The following is a 25,536-nucleotide window of genomic DNA, read 5'->3' on the forward strand; positions in this document are numbered from 1 at the left end:
GGGGTCAAAGGTCATTAGTCAATAGCCATAATTCAACATCTGTGACAATCAGACCGAGCAGGCAGCCTTTCACCTACGGATGCCTGTGGGAATGATTCCCACTAAAGAGACCTGGCACAAGCAACTTCACTTCATGCGACTCAATCTGCTACCTAAAGCCTTTATATGTGAATGGAAGTATTACCTCATATTTCCGATTGAAATAATCAAAGTTATTTGCACTACTAATGGCCTGTAATGCAATTTCAGATTTTCCACCTTTAACGCTGAATAGGAACAAAGACCCATCCCTTAATAAGGAGGCCACTGCTTTTGGGACATATCTGCAGGGGAGCCCCTAGGTCTCTGGGCTCTGTTGTGTTTGTGTGTATGTGTATGTGTATGTGTATGTGTATGTGTGTGTGTGTGTGTGTGTGTGTGTGTGTGTGTGTGTGTGTGTGTGTGTGTGTGTGTGTGTGTGTGTGTGTGTGTGTGTGTGTGTGGCCTGCGCACCTGCATCTTCTCCCTCTCGGTGTTGAGGCTCTCCTGCAGATCCTTCAGCTCGTGCTCCAGCTGCTGCACGCGCAGGCGCTGCCGAAGGCTCTCTGCCTGGGCGATCTCATAACGTGTCTCCGCAATCTCCTTCTCCTTGCGCACGAACCTGAGAGAGAGGGGAGAGCAGAGCAGAGAGATTGACAGAGGGGTGGAGGGAGAGACGGAGGGGAGGAAGAGAGAGACGAGGGGTTGTGAGAGAAAGTTAATGTGGAGACAGAAGAGTTTGCTAGGTTCTACATTGTTAAAGCCCATTAGAGAATAATGAGAAAAAGCACAGCCAGGAAGGGTGAAATGGCCTGAAAAGACATGCTAACTTACTTGAGGATCTCCAGCACTTGCTCCTGGGACTTGTCCTCGCTGAGGGTGAGGTTGAAGGTGCTCTGGTTGCCGGCCTGCTGGGCCGTGGCAGCCATCTTGCTGCTTAGGCTCTGGATCTGGTCATGCAGGAGGGAGTTCTGCTTCTGCAGGTCCTCCGAGCGTGACGCCTCCTTAGACGCCTCCTCCTGAGAAGTGCATGAAAGGGGAGGAAGAGAGAGCAAGACAAGGGGTCATTTGGGTAGTCCTGAAATAACTATCCACATCACTTTCCTGCATCCAGATGAGTGCTTAATCCACATTATAAACACCAAATCTAAACTATCCCCTCATCCCTGAAACAGATACACTAGACTCTTTTTGAATATAAGATGAGGACTAAAGGCCCCACCACACACTCTACCCACCACCAAACACACACACACACACACACACACACACACACACACACTAGCCACCACCAAACACACACACACACACACACACACACACACACACTCTAGCCACCACCAAACACACACCTTGAGCATGCGCTCCTGCTCCTCCCAGGAGACTCGGGCCTCCAGCAGCTGGGCGCTGGCCCTGTGGGCGCTCTCCTCCAGCTGATGCCTGACAGCGTTGGCCTGCTGGGCCTGGGCCTTGGTCGTCAGCAAGGCCTGCACGTCGGCTGCGTGCAGCAGCACCTCCTGCTCGTACTTCGACTGCGCCTCCGCCGCCAGACGTGCCTACACGACAACAATCACGTTTAAAGTGAATAACCTTCCCAGCACATAAACACACACTCAGAGAAAGAGACACAGAGACAGACGCTCACCTGCTCCTTGCGGTCTTGAATGGCCTGCTGTTCCTGAGAAGTAGCGGTGGTTGCCCTTTCCTGTGCCTTCTCCAGATCAGTCTTCGTACTGTTTATGGTCTTCTTCAGCTCATTCAACTGAGAAACACACACACACAGCTCAGTCACTTGAAAAACTTCCAAACCAGTATACCGTATGAGACGAACTAAGCAACATCTGTGTTAGGATTATGTTGCCCTTGCTTTTATTCATGAGTTATAATCTCATGCCACAGGGACAACAACTGCAGTTGTGAAGCCAATGTCTGTATTGTAGAGTTTGGTGCTCTACAGTGTCCGTACCTGCTGTTCGATGGCAGCGACGGCCTTGTCCTTGTCCCCTTTCATGCTCTTATTGACGCGCTCAGCCTCCTGAAGCTTCTCCTCCAGCCGCTTACGCTCCTCCTCAGCCGCCTTCAGACGCGCCTCCACAGATGCCTGGGCCTGAGCAGTCACCTGAGGGGGGAGAGGGATTTATTTGATGTCTGATCAATGCTAATTGTCAGTGTTTGTTTCGTTCGTTACCGCCCATGCTTACCTCCTTCTCCTTCTCTAGAGACTCCTCCAGGCTCAGGCACATGGTGCGGTACTGCTCCCTGCTGGCGGCGTTCGTCTGCAGCCTCTCCTTCAAGTCTTCCAGCTCCGTCGCAGCCTGTCGCAGCCGGCCACGCAGCTCCTCCATCTCCACCTGAATGCCTGACGGCACTGCGCGAGAGACACACACACACACACACACACACACACACACACACACACACACACACACACACACACACACACACACACACACACACACACACCAGGTAAGAAGGGGTGTAGGAGAGTGTGCTTATCATGAACTGGTAATACAGACCAGCTGTAGAAAACCACTGTGGTAAGCCTGGGAGCTATCCCACACATGCCATCAATTAGAGGTCAACCACTGGTGTGCCGCGAGAGGCCGTCAAGTGTGCCGTGATTTTTTTTACATATTTCCACTTCATTGGTGAAAAAAAAAAATGTGTGAGAAGAGCCAACTTGTGTGTGTGTGTGTGTGTGTGTACACACAACCGCACCGGTTTATCAATGATAATATTAATTTGCGGACTTTTTTTTTGCCTTAGGCGCTCAAGATTTGTCATAGGCGCTCAGGAAAAAGGCTTAGGCGCGCGCCCAAATTTTCTCTATGCAGAAAAAAACCCTGCTCAGTAGGGCTGAACGATTAATTGCATTTGCGATTTAATCGCGATATGATAGAACGCGATTTTCTAACCGCAACGTTCGCGATTAAAAACGTGATCTTATTTGTTGTTTAAATACAAAATTTAATTGTGGGAAATAATATTTTACAGTAAATGTATCTAATATTGTGTTGGTCATATTGAAATCATTCATTACGATTTGTTGGGAAAAAAATTAGGATAAAAATTTAAAAATCGCATATTAAATCGCAATCGCAATATTGGGGGGAAAAATCGCAATTAGATTATTTCCCCAAATCGTTCAGCCCTACTGCTCAGGCACTAGAACATTCCCACGTGTTATGGTGGCTGTGTGAGGGTTTCTAACCTCCAGTGGCGGAGTCCTTGGCCTTGGGTGAGGGCAGACTCTCTCTAGAGTTCTGCTGCGTGCGGAGGCCGGAGAGCTCCAGCTGGGCGGCCGTCAGCTGCTCCCTGGTGCGCTGGTGCTGAGCCTGCTGCACCTCCTGCTGCCTCTTGGCCTCCAGCAGCTGCACCTGGGGGCGCACACACACAGACGGAGAGAGAAGTCAAGATGGAGGGAAGGAGGCAGAGATGATGGTGAAAAACAATATACAGAGGGTAAAGAAGGAGGGAGGATGGAAGAGAAGAGGAGAGGAGATTTAAAAAAAAAAAAAAAAACAATAAGAGACAGATACAGATGGAAATAACAGTTGTTTTGGAAACAGGGAAGGTAGAGGAGAGAGGAGAAAAGTAGGAGGGAGGCCAGAGAGCCATCAGAGGGGGCTGTGGGCTGCTCCAGGAGCTGGGCCGTGTGCTTACGTCGTGGTTGCGGCTGAGCATGTGCCTCTGCTCCACCTCCTTCTCCAGCCTCTTCTGCAGCTGAACGATCTCCCGCTCCTGCTTCTCAATCTGGTTGTTCAGGTGCTGTCGAGTCTCCGTCTCCGAGCGCTCCAGAGTGGTCTGGAGAGACACATGCAGGTATTCACACACACACACACACACACACACACATCACTGTATGATGGGAATGTTTGTGTCCCTAGCAAATGCTGAAGAGTGAAGTATAAGCCTACCTGTGAGGTATTTGTCTACTTTCATGTCAAAAGCTATGTGTGTGGTTTCTGTTCATATACCTCTATTAGTTCCCCTGAATATTTCCCTTCTGTTGATATGCCTATGCAAACCACCCTACCCTGGTCCGGGTTAGGATGCACACTCTTTGAGTCAGCATGCACTTTCTACTTAGTCTGTAGTAGTGGAGCTCATGTACACCTGAAGTGTTAAGCGTAGCTCTGAACAAGTACCATGACTCATCTGTTAGCTTAGCATGATCTGAATGGTGAGGGGCTAGTGTACCTGGATGGCCTGCAGGTTGGTGAGCAGCAGGCTCTGTCCTCGCTGCTGGGTGAGGGTAGACTCCTTCTCCTGGGTCAGCCGCGTCTCAGTCAGCTTCAGCAGGTCTCTCTCCTTGCGCAGACACTCCAGGCGTGACTGCACGTAGGACAGAACACAAAACTACAGCTCACGCATGTGCATTCTCAAGAGAATCTGAATGTAAAGATTGTATGCAAGTGACAAAAACTCAGAATATCAATTCACGAATCAAGGATTTATTTTTGTGTCACACATGGACGCACGGCCATGGCAGGAGGAAGGTCACAAAAATGACTTTCTTATTGCCGGGTGTTAATGTCTTCATGTGAACATGGGATATTTACAACTAACTTTGAACTTTCAATAAACTTGGATTGATGCCTTTTTCATGCATCAATAATTTGAAAGTTTCTGATTATCAATTATCACGGGATCACCCGTTTTCAGTGTCATATAAGGACGTACCACTAGAGGTCGCCGTATTAACTCGATTGCTTAACTCGAAGAGATGATATCATTTGGCTCAGTAGTGAATGATCATTTTCAACCAAAGTAACCTCAAACCATCATGCAAATGTGGGCTCTCAAATGAGCACCGACTTCTACACAAACACAACTCACCTCAGCCATGTTGATTTTCTCGTTGGCGGTGCACAGTTCCTGGGTGAGGGTGTTCACAGCCTGCTCATGTTTCTGGGCGACGGCTCCCATCTTCTGCCCTTTCTCCCTCAATGAGGAGATCTCCTTCCTGTAACCCTCCACGTTATCCTGCAGCATCTCATACCTTAGGAACACACACACTTAAATAAGTACTTAAAACAAAACACACTGCCAAAAAACTAGTAAAGCCTATTACTCATTTTATGATCCACATTAAAATAATGTGGAATTAGCATCCACACAGTTCTCCCTGAGAGCATGTTGTTCTACAAACTCTGGCTAAAGAAAGTAATAGGCTGTCAGACGGTCATGCCTGTAGCCCATGCTAGACCCTGTGGTGTCAGTAGTGTGTTAGCTCGTGCTGACCGTTTGGAGGCGAACTCCAGCTGGGTGGAGATCTTGGCGTTCTGTGAGCGCAGGTCAGAGACCTGCTCCTGCAGCCTCTCATTCGTCTTCTCAACTGCACGCTCACTCTCCACGCGCTCCTTCTTATAAGCCCCGAACACCTCCTGCAGCTACACACACACACACACACACACACACACACACACACACACACACAGGGGATGAAGGTTTCTGGACATATGAATCCTAAACTCTCAAAGCTACAAACACATATACACAAATCCAACTACTGAACATTTGTCTCAAAACCAGACGTCAGCTGGGCTGCAGAAGAACAAAGCAGGCACTAGTTAAGTGGATGGGTTTGGTATACTAGTGTTGAATGGCCTTCGTTTCTTAATGAAACTGAGGCACCACTGAATCAGACGCCTACCTGTTTGAGAGCAGCTTTGGCCTCCACCGCTTCTGTTGACTCGGGCAGAGTGATAACAGTGGGTGTAGCTGTGGTGGGCGTGGTCGCTGGAGAGCGGCGTGGCGTGGAAGTCAAAGACACCTCATCGCCCGCAGCTCCTGATGAGGGTCAAAAGGCAAAGGTCAGGTGTCACATCACCTTAGTGTGGTGGCTGTGGCAGTATGCTTCCAGTCAGTTGCCTGAGCTGACGTGTATGTGTGAGGTGGTTCTTATGAGCGTGGTGTGGGTAGCCCCCCCATCACAGACTGTGTGCGTGTGTGTGTGTGTGTGTATTTCTTTCATTCATGCATGCTGTGCATGACGGACACACCCACATTTGCATGGGTGTGTTTCGGTGTGTGTGTAGGCATTACCTGGCTGAGGTAGCGAGACACCGGTGGCCTGTGCCAGAAGCATGCGGTACATGTCTCTCTGGCGCACTATAGACTCAGCCAGCTGCATCTGCATGGTCCTCTGCTCCTTCAGCTGCTCCAGCTCACTCTGGGCCTTCTCCAGGCTGGCTTCCAGCTCACAGCGCCTGCAGAGGGGAGAGAGAGAAAGAGAAAGAGAAAGGAGAGAGAGAGAGAGAGAGAGAAGCTCTGTTAGCTCAGCAGAAATGAAGTTCGATCTTACGTTACATTTTTCTCTTTATACACATACTCATAATGGAACTATTGTGTAACATATTACACATATGTGTGCATTTCCTTCCGTCTCCCTTATCCCCGGGAATAATTTTCCTAAACTGCTGGAGTTGTTCTACATTTCTCTATCCTTCCAAGTTCTTTTCCCCTCACACACAAACATCCTCCCCTTACCTCTTGGAGGTGGTCTCCATCTCATCGCGCTCCTGGGTCTCGCAAAGGTCGCGCAGGGCTACCAAAAGGCGCTGGTTCTGCTGCTGCAGCTCCTCCACACTGCGGAAGGTCACCAGGTGCTGGGAGATGACCTCCGAGGTACTGCTTACGTCAGCAGAGCTGTCCGCCTCGTCGTCCCGCGCCACATGGTTTCCACGCGCCTCTTCCAGCTCAATCAGCAGCACGCGCACCTGATGGAGTTAGGTGCACGGAGATCAGCCATTTAAATTAAAACACACTAATACTAACTAGCAGATGTTTCAAGATCAAATTATATTTGCTGTTCTGATGAATAGCTAATCTGACACACAGGTGAAGCGTCATTACCCCACTAGTTTAGATATTGAAATTTTGCCAAGTGAAGGTGAAAGATCTACCATCACCCAGGAGTTTACATTTGATGACACATGGAGGGGAAAAGGGGAAAATATAGCCACCATAGCCTTTGTGTTGTCTTGACAGACTTGACCCTCCTGTGAAGTTAAGAAGTTGGGTCTGTGATGGGCTTGTAGCCTACCTGTTGTGAGAGGTCGGAGAGCTGCTGGTCACAACGCTTGTTGTCTCTATCTAGCACAGACGCCCGCTTGTTGGCCTCGTCAGCCTCCTTCTGCAGACGATGCACTTCCTGCAACATGAAGGCGTGTTGGTGATATACACACATACGACCCATTCAACAACATTACAGGCGCACACACACAGAGTTCTTTTTCTCTATTCTTGTGTCTGCTCATTTGTAAAGCACTTTGCATTATTACTGTTACAACTCTGTGGACACATGGCAGTACCCTCTTACACAGCTACAATTCAAGGCTTGCTAAATTTCTGGACGCCTAAGAGGAAAACTTGACTGTCCCATGACGTCAGGCTAGCGATTTAGCAAACCCTGCAATTATACCGCACAGTTTGAGTTGCGCGTGTGGGTAGGCAAGCTCACCTTGACGGCCTGCTCCAGCTTGGTGGAGAGGCTGGCCACAGACTTCTGCATGCGCTCGTGCTCGTCACGCTGCCTCTTGAGGATGGGCGCCTTGGCCTCCACCTCCTGCACGATGTCATCCAGGTACTTATTCACCCGCCGGTTGTCCAGCCGCTCCAGCTGCAGCTGCTCCTGAGCCTCGATGTACGCGCTGTACAGCTGCAGGTAGGGAAAGAGAGAATGTAAGAGTGTGTGTGTGTGTGTGTGTGTGTGTGTGTGTGTGTGTGTGTGTGTGAGACAGACATATGTTCAGCACAACTGTGGGCAGTAGAGAGTAAACATTTGAATTAGAATGTGAAAGTGTCAACAACGACATATTTTAGTTTACGGGTGACCTTTAACTGTGTGTGCATGTAGGTATGTGTGCGGTGACCATATAGGTATAGGTGTGTGTGTGTGTGTTCGGAGTACCTCAGTAAGTTTCATCCCAGGTCTGAATTTGCTGATGGCTGCAGCAGTGGGGGACATGGTGGTCAGCGGCTCCTCGGTCATAACTGATGCAGCTCCTGCACTCCCTAACAGTGGCAGATGTGTTGAAGTTACCCGAGTGAACGGTTTCTACCTTACCCACTCAATAGCATGTTTCAAATTCTTCCATCCATTGGCATGATGGTCGATAATTAGCCTTTGATGAACAAGGTTTACGCGCTTACCTCTGCGTTTGCCGTCGGAAAGGAGCTCGTTGGCGTTCTCCAACTCCTTCTCCAGCTCCGCAATTCTCTCTTTCAGCTTTTCCTCCGTCTTTGCCCTCTCTCCATCCATCTCCTCCAGACGCACCTCAAAAGCTTTATTAGCTACAGAGGAGCAGAAGAGCACATTGAGCGACTGCATTGCTGAGAGAGGTGTTGTATGCTGTTAGAGTTGGGGGTTCGGACACTCACCCTCTCCTGCCTCTTTGAGGAGTTTCTGCAGCTCCTCCACAGCACCTCTCAGCTCCTCACCCTTGGAGTCAGAGTCTGAAGCAGCGCCCTACCACACACACACGCACAAGCCAACAGAAAAAGGACGAAACACGCAACACACACAAACCAAGGTCAAGGATACGGGTAAACAACAGTTCCTTGAATGTTGAGCAGACTTTGATCAAGAATTGTCCTTGAATAAGTGTGAGAAGTTTTCTGGACATTAAAGTAGGCCATACCTTATAAAGGTTGGAGAGTTTGATGTTTGCATTCAGCTCATTACGGAATTTCTCCTCTGATGTTCCTTGCATCTCTTTGACCTGTAGAAATCACACAAGGTCAACACAACTAGCCTTTTCTTTCTGGTTTCAATAATAACATTGAGATTTATATTAAAAAAAAAAAAAAAAAAAAAAAAAAAAAAAACTCACCTCCTTCAGTTTGTGGATCAGATCTTCAGCTCTCTTCTGGTTGTTTTCATTTAATGTTTTCAGATTGGTTATTTGGTCTTGAAGTCTGGTGATCTGTTTAAAAGTAAACAAACAATGGCATAACCTTTCATACTACATACATGTGAAAAATGTATATACGTTGATAAAATTGTGGGATACAGAACTGTGGAGAGTCAGGTATCGCTAAGGCTGCCCCCTAATGGTCAGGCTGGGTGCATACCTCATCCTGCTTGTTCTCCACGCTGCACTTGAGCTCCAGGACCTCATTCCCCCTTTGGCGGGAGAGGCTCATCAGCTCCTCGCTCTTGGTCTTCAGCTCAGAGTTCATCCAGTCCAACTGATTCTGCAGCAGCTCCCTCTCTTGCTCCATACGCTTCTCCTTGTACTGTACACACATCCACACACCAATGCCAGGGTTAGGGACCAACTCTGACTTCAATTTGCTACATGCATTTTCTGCACTTATTACGCACACAACCCACTGTCAAAGGTCAGGTCACTCCACTTACATTTCTTGCTAGAGTGCCTGAGCTAAAGGTTCTTTTGGCCAGACATGCTCACACACACAAAGCAGAATGCTTTAGTTGCACCAAGGGAAAACACACACTAAAAGGCCTTGGAATGAACTTGCATAAATATATGCCTTCGGTTCTGGTAATATGGTAGAGCATTCACACTAGTGGTCAAAGATGTCAGTATCAATGCAACTATTAAAATTACCATTACAGTTCTCCATACTGATAGAAATGTAAACCCCATTTTGTTCCTTCACAAAGCCATTGAATTATGGCACTGATCATAGCAGCTACATCCCTATGATTCATGCCTATGTTCCTGTTGGACATAAATGCTAGCAGATTTCAAACCTGAACAAATGAATGTTGGCCCACACACAAACAAGCACCAGTCACAGCTGTCCCTCTGAAACTGATGAGTTTAATCATTACCTTAATAGAGACTTCAGAGGACTCTAGCTCATCCAGCTTCATCTGTAGTTCCAGCTTGGATGTGCTCACCTCCACCAGCTTGTTACTCAATCGCTTCACATCCTCTGGAGAGAGCAAGAGACAAAGATTGTAGCCACACATAATAACAGCAGACACATTAACTTTCCACAGAAAACTTCTGCAGATGTTTACTTACAAAATGTTATGGGTAATCTCAGGACAGGTAGTATGTCAACAATTCAGCACCCTGAGTGTTTGGGTGGGTGAAAATATGTGTGTGTGTGCATCCACAAGAGGTGAATCTCACCACTCTGGTGTTCCACCTCCTGAGACCTCCTCTCCAGGGTGCGGACAAGTTCCCTCTTCTCTGCCTCCAGCTCATCCTTGGCTTTTTGGAGCTGGTTCTGTAACATCGAGTTGAATAATTAAGAATATCAATAACGTTCCTGTATTATACGGTGTGGTCAGCTATTCCTCAGACCATTTACCTGTTGGGATTCCAATTTCGTCTGAGAATCTTCGGATTCTTTTCTCTTTTCGCGCACGCATCTCAGCTCGTCTTCTACAAACAGAAGGTGCGGGGGTGAGATCGCGCTGAAAACAGTTTACCTTGTCTTGTGTACCAGTGTTATCACACTTACCGTTCTTAGCAAAGTCCTCTTTTAGCCTCCTGAGTTCTTGCGTCTGCGCAACGAACCGATCCTGACTGTCCGCAAACCGCTTTTCGACCTCAAAGTACTGTTGTTCTGAAATTGAAAACACGTTTAGTCTCCTCGCAGGCATGGCAGTTGGCTTAAACAGTTATTCATTTTAGAAGTGATCTCTGGCATTAGCTATGCAAGCTAGGTTGACTTTTTGACTAACATTATCAGTATATCAAATTAGCATAATAAATATCCTCAATGATACGTTTTCATCTCAGTTGTCATACGGTTTAAGGTTACCATGACCCACGTTTACCTAGCTACGTTAGCTAACGAAGTTGGATACGTGTGAAGTTTAAAAACATTAAGGCTTACCTTGACTTAACTAGCTACGGTTAAGTTCGCTCTATAGCTAGCTATCTAACTGTTAGTGTGCCAAAACCGACTACACCTGATGGCTTATGAGATTGAATAAGAAGTGAACATCATTATAAAGTACTACGGACATCCTAAACATCATGTCTTGTCACTTCAAACGGGCTAGCTAGCTAAATGACCAAATAGCAGCACGTAAGTTAACGTTAGCGGCTAAATAACTGGCTAGCGGGCTTAGGTTGTCGGGCATAAGTCAGGCCAAAATACTAGTTTCCATTGTTATACTCACCACTATCCACGCGGAACTGTTCGTGTTGCGCTTTCAGACTGTCAATCTCACTTTGCTGGTCTGAAATGTATTTCTCCAACTTATTTTGAACGGTCTTTGGAAGTCTGGACAACTCCGTCCGTTCAAGCACCTGCTGCAGCACTGCCGCCATTTTTTGTCCAGGGGATTTAGCTTCCCTGTTTTGCTTTATCAGTTTCGAAAATGTAAAAAACAGCAATACTGCCCTCTACGGTAATGGAGGTTTAGAACTGTTTCTCCATTACAGACAGTAGGGGGATGTCTTCCGTGACTAGTAGGCTATACAGCTGTTTTTCGCCATTGTACCCACAAGATATTGTGGCAGCGAACAACTTCTTCAAATCTTGAAGTTGCTATTTCAATGAGAGGCAGACTGAGTGCGTTGAGCTGAAGTTTATTTCAATCTTCCAGACTTCCAGTTAACCATAGAGGTGGTCCATGGAGCATCTCTCCTAATCTCTCAGTGCACTGATTTTTTTTATACACTACCATTCCTGTCATATTAACATTATGCTTTCCAATCGAACACTAAAAACTTATCAAAGTTAAGCCAATCAGAATATTCTGCTCACTTGTTGCCGGGAAATATTTCAAGACAATGGTGACTGTGTGTCTGTGTGTCAAATTCCCTTCCTTTTAGACATTTTTTGTGGTATTGCCAAAATCTCAACCCATTATTGTCCGAACAAGTCGTCGAGGAGTCGACAGGTACTGGAATCACTGCCGTTACCGTAGGCCTATATTGTTAATGTTGTTGTTTTGAGAAAAAAAAATGATCAGGGGCAGTCGAGAGTGTGAAATACTTTTAATGGTGCCTAGGTTTGTTGACACATTGGGTGAATATGTGTGTTGAAGAGAGGGAGAGAGCCACATCACAAGCTTAATGGTTCATTCCCAAAAACATAGGCCCTAAAAGCATGCTGACAGACAGACAGTTGTACTCAAGCTCAAGCTGTACTCAAGTAAAAGTATTGTTACTTTATAATAATGACTCATGTAGAAGTAAAAAATACCTGTCAAAATAGTTACTTGAGTAAGAGTAAAACTTTATCTCATAAAATGAGTAGGCTACTCAAGCATACGTAGGCATAGTAGGCATATGTATTACATTCAAATGTGGGATTATGCCCAAAATATAAATTTAAGAATATATAATAATAATAATAATAATAATAATAATAATAATAATGATAATAATAATAATAAATACAATTTAAAAAAAATAGTTCTAGTCTGGAGGGCTGCTTCTGGCCATTTGGATATACAGAATTGCTTTGTTTAGTCAATAAGATCTTAAGCAGCTAGACAAAGTTTCTTGCCATGTCTGGATCCAGTGCTATAATGTGGGCACCCCAATGCAGCCCACCAATTCCCAAAGCTGTACATAATGATTACATTCACTAGGTGGCACTATTATACCACAAGATCTAGTCTGATCCAATGACTGTAAAAACAGCCATTGGTCTGATCATTGGGTTTTGTACATTAAGTCTGTTGGCAGTACATACTGTTCCTATAGCTAATGCATATGCAAGGCGGTGGATTTGACACAAAGAGAGGGCTTTTAAGTATTTGTAGTAATGATGAAAAATAAAGTAAGGAAATAACTGCATTGCAATTGATGAGATTTGAAATTCAGCTGATTCACTATTTAGAATGAGGCCAAGCAGCTGTTTTATGTATGTGTGTGTGTGTGTGTGCGTGTGTGTGTGTGTGTGTGTGTGTGTGTGTGTGTGTGTGTGTGTGTGTGTGTGTGTGTGTGTGTGTGTTTGAGCATGTGTGTGTGTCTACCTGTAAGATAAAGGTGAGAGGAGGATATGATTAAGCCCAGTGGAATGATGTTAATGAGAGCAGGAATGTAAGGTGTCGTGTATGTCTTGCGGCAGTGAAGCTCTTACAGTAGGGTGTCTGGCTCATAAAGGTTGTGCATAGAAGAAAAATATGAGGTTGTAGTAATGCGTGTAGTCACCCACACAGCCTATATACAAACACACACACACACACACACACACACACACACCACACACACATACACACACACAGAGGGAGACCCAGAGAGAGAGAGAGAGAATTAATTTCTGTTCTCTCCCCCTAGTCTGAACCCAATCTGTTGATATAAATATAAGGTTACGGAATGACCTCTTCAAAACAAACTATATCCCGTCTTAAATCTTAGTGTAGTTACAAGACCAAATCAAAGTTTGCACTCTTTTTAAAACATTAATGCAAGGAACACTTATTTAAGTAAATAAGTAAGCTTATTTAAAAAAACTGAAGTAAACTCCTTGTACTCCTTGTAGAGATCCTTATCCTTAATTTTATCCTTAATAGTGATGGGTTCATGTGGCTATGATGTTTACAAATGTTATTGCCAATCTTTATGGTCCAGTTAATTGTGTTCATGGGCCACATGTTGTTTGGGTATAAACGCTTTACCTTCTGTCCTCCATTTCAAACAATTAGGTTTCAGAATGATGTGCAAGAGTTCAGCATGTGGGTCTATGTGTGTCTGCCAGTGATTCATTCAACCTCGGTCTCTGTGTATTACTTCTCTGTGATCACATACCATGGAAACGCCAAATAGAGCTCAGTAACTTTGCCCTTGCGTGACAAACCTCAATAAGGATGCTGCTTGTAGGAGGCTTCTTTGCAGCCTCGTGTTTGTGTGTGTGTGTGTGTGTGTGTGTGTGTGTGTGTGTGTGTGTGTGTGTGTGTGTGTGTGAGTGGGTGGCTACATAAACGGAAGAGGTGGGACAGTTTTAATGGGATACACTCACATGCCTTCTTCCCGTGTGACCTTTCCTCTCTTCTTTAGCAGTGTGTATGTGTGCATTTTGCGTAGGCAAAATTGTCATGTGCATGTGTGTGTGTTTGTGTGTGCTCCATTCTCCCTGGTCAACCTCTTGGCCCATGGATGAGTCATAGTGCCCTACCCTGTTTGTGGTGTGTGTACACATTTTTTGTGTGTGTGTGTGTGTTGGGCCCACTTGCTTCACCCTTAGGTGGAAAGGCAATGCAGGATTATTATATCATCATCATCATCACCATCATCATCATCATCCTTCCGTCATGCCAAAAACAGACAGAAATAATACCAAATACAGGTAAAAGAGATAGGAATGTTAACATCTCTTTTGAAAATCAATAGCGTGGTTCAGCGTTAATTTCACTCCACTCCTTTACTCTCTTTCAGTCCTGAAGTTGCAGTTTTTCCCGGACGCTGAATCAAAGAAAGCCCTGATAACTGAACTCAGGTGTAACTTGAGTGATGTGGGTATGTGTGTGAATGGGCTTTGAATGAATCAGTTCATTAAGAGGCATAATAACGCTTCTGACAGTATAGTTAAGAAGGGCTGATGGAATGGCTTTGAAGAGCATTTAGACAAAAGCGAAAAGTGAAATTTAAAATTGACTGCAGATTCAGATTAGATTCGATTAGATTAGATTCAACTTTATTGTCATTGCACAGAGTACAAGTACTGAGCATTTTGACAACAAAATGCAGATCCCCCATTCCCTGTCTGGTTAAGTCATGGTTTTACCATTAAGGGGCTTTTGTGTAAAAGCAGTAGACCGCAGCAGGCTACAGTAGGCTTCCAGAAATCTTACAGTCAGATAGTTGCCAAATACAGTGAGCTCTTTCACTGAAGGACCCATAGCTCTCTCAATAACCTCAGGGATATTGCCTGGCATACTGTGTGAAGCATATGGCAAAGAAAAGTCAAGTGCAGAATGCAGAACCACTAATATTGTACCACCTCTCCTCACAAGATTACATGTAATGATTAAAAAAACAGCTGACTATTTTATTGAATATTGGGAATGAGAAGTGTGTGTTTCTGTGTGTGTGTCTCTCTCTCTCTCTCTCTCTCTCTCTCTCTCTCTCTCTGTGTGTGTGTGTGTGTGTGTGTGTGTGTGTGTGTGTGTGTGTGTGTGTGTGTGTGTGTGTGTGTGTGTGTGTGTGTGTGTGTGTGTCTGGGTGTGTGTGAAAGAGAGAGAGAGTTTTGTATGAGGCAAATGTCTGGGCCAGTAAAGACATGTCTGATGCATGCCTCCAGACAGATACAGGGTGTTAAGGTGTGTGTGTGTGTGTGTGTGTGTGTGTGTGTGTGTGTGTGTGTGTGTGTGTGTGTGTGTGTGTGTGTGTGTGTGTGTGTCTGGGTGCATGTGGGTGCGTGTGTGTGTGAGATTGGGCTACTAAGCCACCCAGACAAACTATCTGCAGCTAAGCCCTAGGCACACACACACATGTCACGGAAGGCCACAGATAGCGAGGATAGGTTGGCGTGAGAAGTGTTTGATAAGCCACTGTTTCTGGAACTTCTCTGGAGTTTTCAGTGTGTGTTGTATGTACCTGTGTGTGTACAGTGGTGTGTGTTCTGTGTTTGTGTTTATTTGCTTGCCTGAGTGTGAGTTCACTGTGTCAGTGTGTCACAGCTGTCAGTTTCGTTTCAGAGGGCTGCATTTTTTAAGTTGGGTGGTATATGAAACAGAAGGACAAAATACATGAATTGTAAAATGACAAATAGCACCCAGAGAAACAGTGGTAACCATTTCAAAGTGTATATGGGCCTATTCATACACAGTTCATGAGGGCAAAATTCCCCCTCACATCCCAGTCATCATCGAATCAGCCTAGGTAAGATATGATAAACTCCAGCCCCTTCTTTCAGTACCTCCCTGGAAGCCTTTTAACCCAGTGTGTTGTGGTTCTTAAATACTTTAACTGGGATACCCGATATAGCAAGATAGCTTCCACCACTGAGCTGCTTGTTATGGCTAATTATACACTGTCATCCCCGAAAGACGAGGATTTACAGCAACATTTTAACACCCCTTTGTAGACTTGTCAGCAGGATCTTTAAAGGGTATGTTTTATGGCACCTGGCTGAGGAAATTCAAATAAGCTTATACATGAAGTGTGTGTGTGTGTGTGTGTGTGTGTGTGTGTGTGTGTGTGTGTGTGTGTGTGTGTTTGTGTGTGTGTGTGTGTGTGTGAGAGAGAGAGAGAGAGAGAGAGAGAGAGTGTGTGTGAGAGAGAGAGAGAGGACTCACACAGATTAGCCCAACCCTGGACCTGTGCATAAGATTAGAGGTGAATCTGTTAAGAGGATTCCGGAAGGATCTCTGAGAGAGGAATTGCATAATGTCTGTGCATAGAATGTCTGTGCTGATTCACATGGTTTTTTTTAGAATAAAAGCACTTATTATTAAAATAATTGTGATAATTTTGAGATCCAATTTACCTGCATTATTGCAATGAATTGCCCCACACCCAGAAGAGAGCAAATGAGGGAACATAATGGGTTTTGTTAAATGGAATTCCCCTGCTATGGAAATGCGGGCAGATTGGAAAAGCAAAAATTAAGAATTGTGCAAAAAGTCCTGTAATTTACCTAGAAGTTGATTAACTATAATAAATACATTTGGTAAATACACACACTTGAGTACAGAGATATGGAGAGAGAAAGACAGATAGAGAGAGAAAGAGAGACCCAGGAGCACATCCCAGAAGTACATAACCTTAACCACATGCGGTTCAGCTACAGTTCAGGCCAGTTGCAGGAAGAGACTGATGAATGTAATTCCTGACACCTCAAATTATGAGTAAATAACTTTGCCATGCTCCAATACTGCCGAGGTGCGAATTCCTCTTTTATGCAAGCCGTGAACTTATGAACCTGTGTGGTTTGTGTGTGTGTGTGTGTGTGTTCAGTACATGCATGTGTGCAAGTGTGCAAGGAGAGAGTGAGAGAGATGGACAAAGAGAGATGTGAGAACTTTCCACCAGGAAAAGGTGGAACTCAGATGAAGGTTTGTGGGTGGCTGGGTGCGGTCTGCACCTGGACACACTGCTTGATCTGACCAGATCAATGCTCCATGTTACATGAATATGCTATTTTGATAATCCTGCTTCATTATGATAATGTATTAGAAGTCAGGCGCGCTCACTGTAATCTCTGCATTTCCCTGGCACCCACATACTGACTAGCTACAGCCGAAATGCTCACATAATCAGTTCAGATAAGAATTTGACTGGCTGAATGCGCTTTTGGTACCTTATCAAGGGCATTATTGATATCCATAAGATAGAAATAGGGGGCAAACATTCATACGAATTTCAAGAAAACTCACACAAAACCTCAGCCATCAGTTGTTTTATTAGTCATCTCACTACGCACTGAGCATTACGCAGGCGTGAGCCGAAACAGAGGTGTGTGGGACAGACAGTAGTGGAGCTGGGGGCCTTCTGGAGTGAGTTGGAGCAGTGAGCCAAAGAGCCCGTCCAACACAAACATCTCAAGATGAAACCCAGACCTGAACGCACAGCAGCCACTATCCAGCACCGTTGCCAAGGTTACCCAGGAGGGACTGTTTACATGAGGTCATTGCGCTTCCTGAAAGGATTGACTGGTAGCATATACATAAAGCCAGGGTGTTGTATACATGCTAAACAGCTTTTCCATACGTACAGTAAAACACATCCAAGTACATACACACGCACACACACAAACAAACATCCTTGCACACACAAACACCCACACACTCTCAAGCTGAGGAACGGCTGAGGGATAGAGAGGAGATGGCTTTTCCTCCTGACAATACACAGGACTAATCTGAAGACAATTTTCACATCTGACTGATTGTATAAAATATTTCTGAAGTGTTTAACATGGCACTACTTACAGTAAATGTAATCATTCATGTACCTGTATTCAAGTTTTACATATCTTGTAAACCTATCCATATCTATGTCACATTTCAAAAGAGAAAATATACTGTATACGTATTTGTGACCCACTGGTTAGACAAATAATTTTGGTTGGGGTGAGAGACCTGGGGATCAGGTGTATTAATTTGCACGCATTCAATGATGAAAGTAGTGGTATATAATGCGTACTGTCTCAACAATGCACCATATCATGCCATATCATATCACCATTTTCACTTTCAACAATGTATTATTGTTTCTTTTTTCATGTCCTGATCCTGACTTACAACAGTGTTATAAAGTATTAGTGCAGAAGTATGGCGGACCACTTTTAGAATATACAGAGAAAATTTAATAATTGAAAGGTAATAATATCATAATTGAAAGAAACATTTTCAATTCAATTCAAATAATGTGCTATAACCCAGAATGTGCTGTCAGATTAGAAGTACTTCATTTTGCTGCGATCAAATTTGGGGATGCAAATATTTGTATCTATACTCTTAAAGATAAGAACAATACATTTATCTTCTTTCACCTTTACCAATCACCTTATCCACAAAGGACTAGTACTGGCTGATGATAGTGCAAAAGTAAGGGCTATTAGTTGAGTAAGGATGGTGTGACTCTCCGTATCTCCTCCTCTCCACTTCTCCCCTCCTTTCTTCCTTCACTCCACGTCAGCCTCGGCTTCCTCAGCTTCGGCGGTCGGCACCTCTTTCTCGGGCAGCAGTCCGTACTCGTTTAGGAAGGCCTCGACGTCAGTGGCGAAGAACTCCTCGTTGAAGTTCTGCGTGATGGCCAGGAAGTTGCCCAGCAGCTCACCGGCCTTGTAGACCAGCAGGGCGGGCAGCACCTCGTCGGAGAAGCGCTCACCAGCGCCTGATGCCTCCACGCTGATGCGGCAGAACTTGACGGTGGGGTACTCTCCCGCCAGGCAATCCAGGCAGCTGTTGAGGGCATCACAGCCCTTGATGCCTTCCTTGTGGATGTGCACCACCACCACCGTGTTGCGGTGCTCCTTCTCTATCACCTCCAGGAAGGCCTCACCGTCGGCAAGGTCGTGCACGCCCTCGAAGCGCGGCCCAAAGCTCAAACGCTCGTGCATGTCCTGCATGCAGTGCTTGCGGTAGCGCTTCAGGCACTGTTCGTCCGCCATGTCCTCCTTGATCAGCTCGTACTCCTGCACGCTCATCTGCAGAGTGGTTGGAAGAGGAAGGGAGAGAAAGGTGGATTTAATGATAGAAACAGAAAAACAGAGGGACACAGAGGATATTAAAACAAGATATCATAGCCTTTGATGCTGTCCTGACTGTGTGCCTGTTTGTATTTCAGTGAATTAACGTGGAAATAACAAGGAGTTTCCTCAACACTCAGCTGCCGCAACTCAGAAATGCTCTTACCAGGAAATCTGCAGATACAGTCTTCAAATGGGAACAATGATGTCATGTCAACACCTACAATAGATCACTGAATATCCTAGTAACACCATTACAAATGAGCATCTTATACTAAGTGCCGTGGCGTAATGCTAACTGACATGATGATGGGTGTGTGCCCACCTTGCGGTTGAGGCTTCCCCTTGCCTCCTCTTTGGGTTTGTGTGGTGAGCTCATCTGCCTCAGTAGCTCCCTCTTCTGGGGGGGCAGGGCCTCCTGGTCCATGCTCTCCAGCTTGAACCTCCTCCAGTCATTGATTACCCCCTTGGGCCCTGCACATTGACACAGACCAGGTTATCTGTGTACCCTGTGGCAGTTGTGGACCATCTTTATGTCTGCACTAATCTGAGGTGCCGACTGTCACAGTGTTGTGAAAACTCAAAACCAATCACGGGCCTAATGCACCGATCATTTTGAGGCAAATTATATTTTGCCTCACATTGTGGATAAATTCATTTTTAAAAACACAGACAAAAACAGTGATTTTAGAAATTCTGGATTCCTAACAGAAATGGTTTGTGTAACAGTTCAGTAAACTGTTCTTTTAAGTCTCTTTGAAACTGAAAACATCAGTGGTTCGAATTGAATCAGTAAATACATAAATGAAACACAACTGGAACCCTATTTACAGGGTGCTGGCTGTTACATAAAATGGCACATGGCTCTACTCTGTCTCTTCTTGTCTTAACATTGCCAAATTGCTTTGGTATGAAACATAGTGACTAACGTTTCTTTGGAAACTCCGGTGGATGGAATACATTTGACCACTCTCTGGCAAGCAGCAAGTCCTTTCACAAGGAAACGTCCTCAAGCTATTTATCTTACGAGTGCCTGATGAGGGGATCCAATCAATGGATTAAGCCATCGTCCTTGAGTCAAGACCATTTGCCAACCCTGTTTTTGGCAATCGAGCTGAGATTATGCACGGCACCGTACCAAGCTATTAACCTTTCACAAGCTAATCTCCCTACAACATTCATTGGGTTCACTGTTTAGCTACATGTATACAAATCAAGGCAGTGTTTCTTGTAATAGCATGCATGCATGAGCCATGCTGTTTTCCAGGTCTGGTCTGGTCGAGTATAAATAGCAACCATGGAGTACTTCAAATTGACAACACATCCGTTGGCTTAAACGGTCCTCACCTGTGTGGACGACGGGCTCCTCAATCTCGTCGGACATGTTGTCTGGGGATTATTGACCTGAGAAGACATGAGCATTAGAATCAGAAGTTAGCTGAGTAAACGTGAGCATATTAGCAGTAGAGTGGATTGGTGGAACTGAAGATCTGCAGGTGATACGACCCAAAGTTATCAGGACCCCTCTTTCCTGATATTTAAATTTTGAAAGTTTTTGTCTCCCCTCTGTCTCACAGTGGTTTGGTCACACTACCTGCTTTCAGATCCTACCTCCACAAACCCTGTACGAGTGTCTGTGGCTCATCTCCAGTAAATAGCTACTATGCAAATGTTCGCTTAAAACAACCGATGTGTCAAACATGTTTCTTTATTTCGACCACTCATTAGAATAACACATATTTACAACCAACCAGACTGCAAATGTTTTGTTCCGTTACCTCGTGGTTGAATCGGCCTCCATATTGTATAGGGCAGCCGTGTCTGCTAATGCACATGTCTATGGAGGCAGTTAGCAGGAGGCAACTACAATAAATCAACATTTTTTGAAGAACATTTCTACATTCACTGTATTTCTTCTGCTTTTATCAATTATCTAGCGTAGATAATAGTAATTAAGGGGTTTCCTCTGTATACATTGAATACAAGTACAACAGTAATTTTTGTGTTCCCCTCAGGAATTGCTCTTGAGAAATATTTTTTGTTCAATAACAAACAATCAAGAGCACTGCAGAATTACATTAGATACACCGGTTATCACATTCAAACTCATGCACCACAACACATTGCATCATTTACACAGCCACTCCTTGTTCCAGACAAAACACATTACATAATTGTGGGTGATTCATGGCGTAGCCCACAGGGGGAGGGCTTTAGGAGGTGTTTGGGACACGGGATTGGCCAGTGGCGTCATCGCTCAGGATGAGGTGGATTTGCCATGGACCTCAGTGGATTAAGCCCTGAGCGGATTAGCTCACTTTACTAACACAGGTGACTGGATCGCACGACAGGAACTGGTTGTGTAAGCGGTGATACCATCATTGCCAGAAATTGAAAGTGGAAAAAAAGCAAGGCTATCCTGTGTCATGGCATTATTCTTAACTTTAGGAAATAAAATGGAAATGACACAACCCTAAGAATCATTTTAAACATGCCCAAATGTCCATATTCATTTGTTCCTGCCCTTAACATGCAGTGATGGCCCTAGACTTTCTTAAATTCATTTGTATCTGTATGTGGTAGCCAAATAACGGTATCAGTTCCATTGTGTAAACCACTGTGACCAAAACTCTCATCAAATACTTCTTTAGATGTGAAGTAATATGTTTTCTATGGAAATTTCCGATAGGCTATGAGCAAACCGCATTGGTTGCACTCGGGTTAGACTTTTCTGCATCTTCAAAGCTGTTTGCTAAATGATCACCGTGTCAAGAGTAAAGCCCAATTCATGGTCGTCAGTTTACAGAGACACGGAGAGCCCTCTCCGTCGTGGCAAACCCTCTCCGAGCACCTCTCCGTGGCCTGACGTGCACATCCCAATTTTTTTAACTATCCGTCTCCGTAATTCCGTCAATACATCGCTGTTTACCTTGTGAGTAGAAGTATGCCGACATTAGATGGCTGGCTCAGACACCTCGCAAATCCCCTCAGACGTATTTTTCAGTTATAATAAAGTTTTTTTTTTACATTGCACAGGGTCTATTTCTCGGTAACTTTGAAAAAAAAGTAAAACAAACAACTTTTATGTACAAATGCGACCATTTACGGTGTTTGGTCCGCCATCTTTTTTTATTGCCTTGCAACACCCACAACCGTCAGAGAACCATAAATTAAAACGAGTCCGTCAAGGCAACTGCGTGACCACGGAGTAACGGAGTCGTAGAAGTATATTTCGGCCTTAAAAGATTACTATAGTGCAGGATTACCATCTTTGATGCTGGCTGAGTATTTTGTACCTTAGTTTAATTGCTAACAAACTCTTCTTTGCTAATATTAAATGCTACTCAATGGGGTATCAGCATGTTTCTTAATCTCTAATCTAACGTTTCTTCTGCTTGGAAACAGAAGGCCGAACAGCTGGCCAGGGGTGTGCGTCACCCTGGAGAAACATGGACCATGTTAAAGACTGACCGTTCCAACCATTTGTTAAAACTGATTGTGTGAAAGTGCTTCGTAACACAACACAATACAAAAAACATTCTGTATACCCTTTTCTAGTACCACTGGTGAGATCTCATTAGCTAATCAGACCACGAAGTTGATTTACCCGACTACGCAGTGTACTACTTCATCCGTTATTGCATGTGTTATTGTCAAGCACATCCAGACACTCTTATCCCTCTGAAGTAGTATTTGCTCTGGGGTACATCCATTGCTACTGATTGGCTTCCCTACTCTGTGCTCCTGGTGGCGTGTGAGCATGGAGATGTAGACTCATCAATCTCCCTCTCCTGTCACTGTTTTAGGTGCGCTAATGAGTTTAGCCCCGCAAGGCCCAGAGCTTTCCAGGTGGTCACTGGCAGCATTTTACAAATATTTGTCCTGTTTTTTTTTTTTTTTATGGGGGTAAACCGTGTTTGGCGTGCTCCGACACGTAAAGATTGATGGAGAGCTGAAGGCAGACTTTTTCGCTTTGCTCGACCTCCCAGTGAATATAGAGAAGGTTCCAGAAGCAGGTGTTTAGGCCTTCTTGGAAAGGGTGATTGATGTCAAGGTTTTCTGATTGTTTGTGACCAGTCAGTGACTAAGTCTGTTTTCTGAGTTCACTGAGCTAAAGTTGTCAGTGTTGCATGAAATCTGACACAATGCGTAGGAAAAACCTTTGTCCTCTAGTGTGCTAGGGGATGATGCACAGTGGAAGCAAAAGAGTGTGTGTGTGTGTGTGTGTGTGTGTGTGTTTTGCGTCAGACATTGTGTGTAAAGTTAGCGCTATACGTCACTGGGTTTAAACCTGATTAGCTGCTCTTTGAACTCAAGGGAGCAATCAGTCACAAGTACATCTACATTAAATCCTTTTCACACACACACACACACACGCACACGCACACGCACACACACACACACACACACACACACACACACACACACAAGCAAACACAGGTTTTACTGTTGTACGTGCCAACATAAGTGTCCTCACACGCTTAATTCCTTATTACAATCAACACACGCCATTATAGGCCAGCCAGTGGTATTAGATGTTCTGACCGCAAAAAAGAATATGTTTTGACCTAATTTGTCTGGTTTCAACCTGTGAATTTGATTGCCTTTACACTCACATGCACACACACATATACACACACACATACACCAGACTGTTCCTTCTACGTATATCTCAGCATCTCAGTATCTGATTGACTTTGTTCTCTCTGTTGTTCAAAGACACTCTCCATCCCTGCAGTATCAGTAGCCTCCACCCCTTTTTCAGTTTATTAACACATTTAATGTAAATTCCAAAGCACCAAAGGCCATTCCTTTTGCTTTGATGTTTTGTGCTTTTGTTTGCTAGTTCACCTGGCCAGTGCACCTGTTTTCCTATCACCGTGAGTAAGCAGTAGATGATACAAAAAGCCCAACCCTTCCTGTCCAATCAGAGACCAGTCTCATTCCTCATGCTGTCAAAACCAACAGAGTGACCATGGCAACAGCAAGTCAAATGCGTGAATACTCACGATAAAATAACTGTCATTAAAGACACTGGTAGAGGAAGCCTGATTGTTTGAGGCACTGGTCGGAAACGAAACGATTTGGCTGGGATATTTGTTTTAGGCTTTGGGGCAAAGGTTCAGCAAACAACACGAACAAGATTTCAGCAGATCTGTCCCAGTGTGTTCAAGGCCTGCCTGCGGCGAGACATCACATCCTACAGGCCCGTGATAAGATCAATCTCACTAGAGCAGGACTCACTTGTCTACCAGCCAGTAAAACTCCAAGTGCACCAGCCATGGACACAAACAGTTCTCCACTGTGGGTCTGACCGCAGGCTGTTACTCCACCCATACACTCTCACTACTCAAGAACACTTCCACTCAGAGCAAACATACCATGTAAAAGACGCACGTAGATTGTACGCAAGACTCATTTTTTGGAAAGTGAAATGCATCCTTGTTGCATTCCATGTGAGTCACCCTGTCATGCTCTAAACAAGGAGGCCCAGTTCTTAGCTTACCTGCCTGGCTGTGAAGAGATGAGTGAAGGAGTGTGTATCCTCTCGCTCCGGTGTCCTGCTCTGGTCTGTGAAATGGTCAGTTGGCTCTTGGGTTATCACACATGTGTGTGTGTGAGTGTGTGTGCGTGGACAAGGAGAGGGCTCAGGGGCAGGGCCTTGAAGAGACTTCTTAGAATAGAGACGCTCAGCACACCCCACAGGAATAGCACACTAAGAGGATTGAAGCACAAGAATTAGACACCTGCGCTAAGTTAACATGGCATGTGATCGAGAGAGAGTGGAAGCGAGAGAGAGAGCGTGGAAATGAAGGACTTTTGAACGTTTGAAGACTGGTTAGGGCCTGGTTGAAGACTGGTTAGGGCCTGGTTGAAGACTGGTTAGGGCCTTGTGTTCATTCATATGGGGACATTTTCTTGTAGGTCTTCACCACCTCCACCAGTGCACCGCCCTACTAAGTACTACAACCCACGTGTCATCACATCTACTGGTTCCCATGGGTCCGTTGGTAGTGTAAGGTACTTATAACAACTAGGTAATGGGTTTCATACACCTACTGATTTAAATGGGTATTTGTGTTACCCTATGTCCTCTTGGTTAAAAACCAATATTGAATCTATCTATCTATCTATTTATATACATATCTATATATCTATATATATATATATATATATAAAGTTAATAGTCAGCAAACTTTCTCTTGACTCTGTCATTTGTTACCATATACTATATTGTATTGCACTGTGTACTGTATTGATGTGTTTAATACAACAACGCCTATGAAGAGAGTGACTTGGCCTCAAGACAATGTTGTGACAATTATATTTATCATATATCCTTTTCAAAGATCTGTGTTAAATCATCATTGGTAGTACTTGCAACATATCTTCTAGATGCTGATATTTATGCTGATAACTTTTCTTTCCTTGGGATTC

At 44.7% G+C, this 25,536-nt stretch overlaps 2 protein-coding genes across 5 annotated transcripts in view; both read right to left on the minus strand.

The window, feature by feature from the left end:
• tprb (translocated promoter region b, nuclear basket protein) overlaps positions 1-11,316 on the minus strand; it is a 23,693-nt gene extending 12,377 nt beyond the window's left edge. For all 3 annotated transcript variants that reach the window (XM_012839532.2, XM_031575342.1, XM_031575340.1), the window contains exons 1-27: positions 11,132-11,316; positions 10,465-10,569; positions 10,312-10,385; positions 10,131-10,227; positions 9,824-9,927; positions 9,097-9,261; positions 8,856-8,948; positions 8,664-8,744; positions 8,404-8,491; positions 8,176-8,316; positions 7,934-8,037; positions 7,484-7,681; positions 7,067-7,174; positions 6,511-6,740; positions 6,067-6,230; positions 5,675-5,811; positions 5,263-5,411; positions 4,858-5,020; positions 4,219-4,353; positions 3,682-3,822; positions 3,230-3,395; positions 2,220-2,386; positions 1,985-2,137; positions 1,664-1,780; positions 1,371-1,574; positions 853-1,037; positions 493-640 (exon numbers count right to left, since the gene is read on the minus strand). In XM_012839532.2, coding sequence (XP_012694986.2) covers positions 493-640; positions 853-1,037; positions 1,371-1,574; positions 1,664-1,780; positions 1,985-2,137; positions 2,220-2,386; positions 3,230-3,395; positions 3,682-3,822; positions 4,219-4,353; positions 4,858-5,020; positions 5,263-5,411; positions 5,675-5,811; positions 6,067-6,230; positions 6,511-6,740; positions 7,067-7,174; positions 7,484-7,681; positions 7,934-8,037; positions 8,176-8,316; positions 8,404-8,491; positions 8,664-8,744; positions 8,856-8,948; positions 9,097-9,261; positions 9,824-9,927; positions 10,131-10,227; positions 10,312-10,385; positions 10,465-10,569; positions 11,132-11,282 — 3,768 coding nt within the window. In that variant the 5' untranslated portion in view covers positions 11,283-11,316. The remainder of the gene's footprint in view (positions 1-492; positions 641-852; positions 1,038-1,370; positions 1,575-1,663; positions 1,781-1,984; positions 2,138-2,219; positions 2,387-3,229; positions 3,396-3,681; positions 3,823-4,218; positions 4,354-4,857; positions 5,021-5,262; positions 5,412-5,674; positions 5,812-6,066; positions 6,231-6,510; positions 6,741-7,066; positions 7,175-7,483; positions 7,682-7,933; positions 8,038-8,175; positions 8,317-8,403; positions 8,492-8,663; positions 8,745-8,855; positions 8,949-9,096; positions 9,262-9,823; positions 9,928-10,130; positions 10,228-10,311; positions 10,386-10,464; positions 10,570-11,131) is intronic.
• Positions 11,317-17,292: 5,976 nt separating this feature from the next.
• Positions 17,293-24,781, minus strand: pdcb (phosducin b). Of its 2 annotated transcripts, none has more exons than XM_031575345.2 (4): positions 24,609-24,781; positions 20,446-20,502; positions 19,424-19,572; positions 17,293-19,056 (listed from the first exon to the last, which is right to left on the minus strand). In XM_031575345.2, exons 2-4 carry the CDS (start codon positions 20,480-20,482, stop codon positions 18,532-18,534), a joined length of 711 nt encoding a protein of 236 aa, XP_031431205.1. In that variant the 5' UTR covers positions 20,483-20,502; positions 24,609-24,781; the 3' UTR covers positions 17,293-18,531. The 2 variants fall into 2 exon arrangements, with proteins under 2 accessions (XP_031431205.1, XP_012694928.2); XM_012839474.3 differs by having other exon boundaries at positions 24,605-24,780.
• Positions 24,782-25,536: the final 755 nt, after the last annotated feature.

Source organism: Clupea harengus, chromosome 10 (assembly GCF_900700415.2).
Source record: "Clupea harengus chromosome 10, Ch_v2.0.2, whole genome shotgun sequence".
In the NCBI taxonomy this organism is placed as follows: Eukaryota; Metazoa; Chordata; class Actinopteri; order Clupeiformes; family Clupeidae; genus Clupea; species Clupea harengus.

What these genes read in the sequence shown, in the direction of transcription:
- pdcb (XM_031575345.2), bottom strand. Translation starts at nt 20,482, where the DNA reads ATGTCCGACGAGATTGAGGAGCCCGTCGTCCACACAG. An exon ending in GGAGCCCGTCGTCCACACAG is followed by an intron (nt 19,573 to 20,445) that starts GTGAGGACCGTT and finishes GTCAATGTGCAG; the next exon opens with GGCCCAAGGGGGTAATCAAT. An exon ending in GGGGAAGCCTCAACCGCAAG is followed by an intron (nt 19,057 to 19,423) that starts GTGGGCACACAC and finishes ACCACTCTGCAG; the next exon opens with ATGAGCGTGCAGGAGTACGA.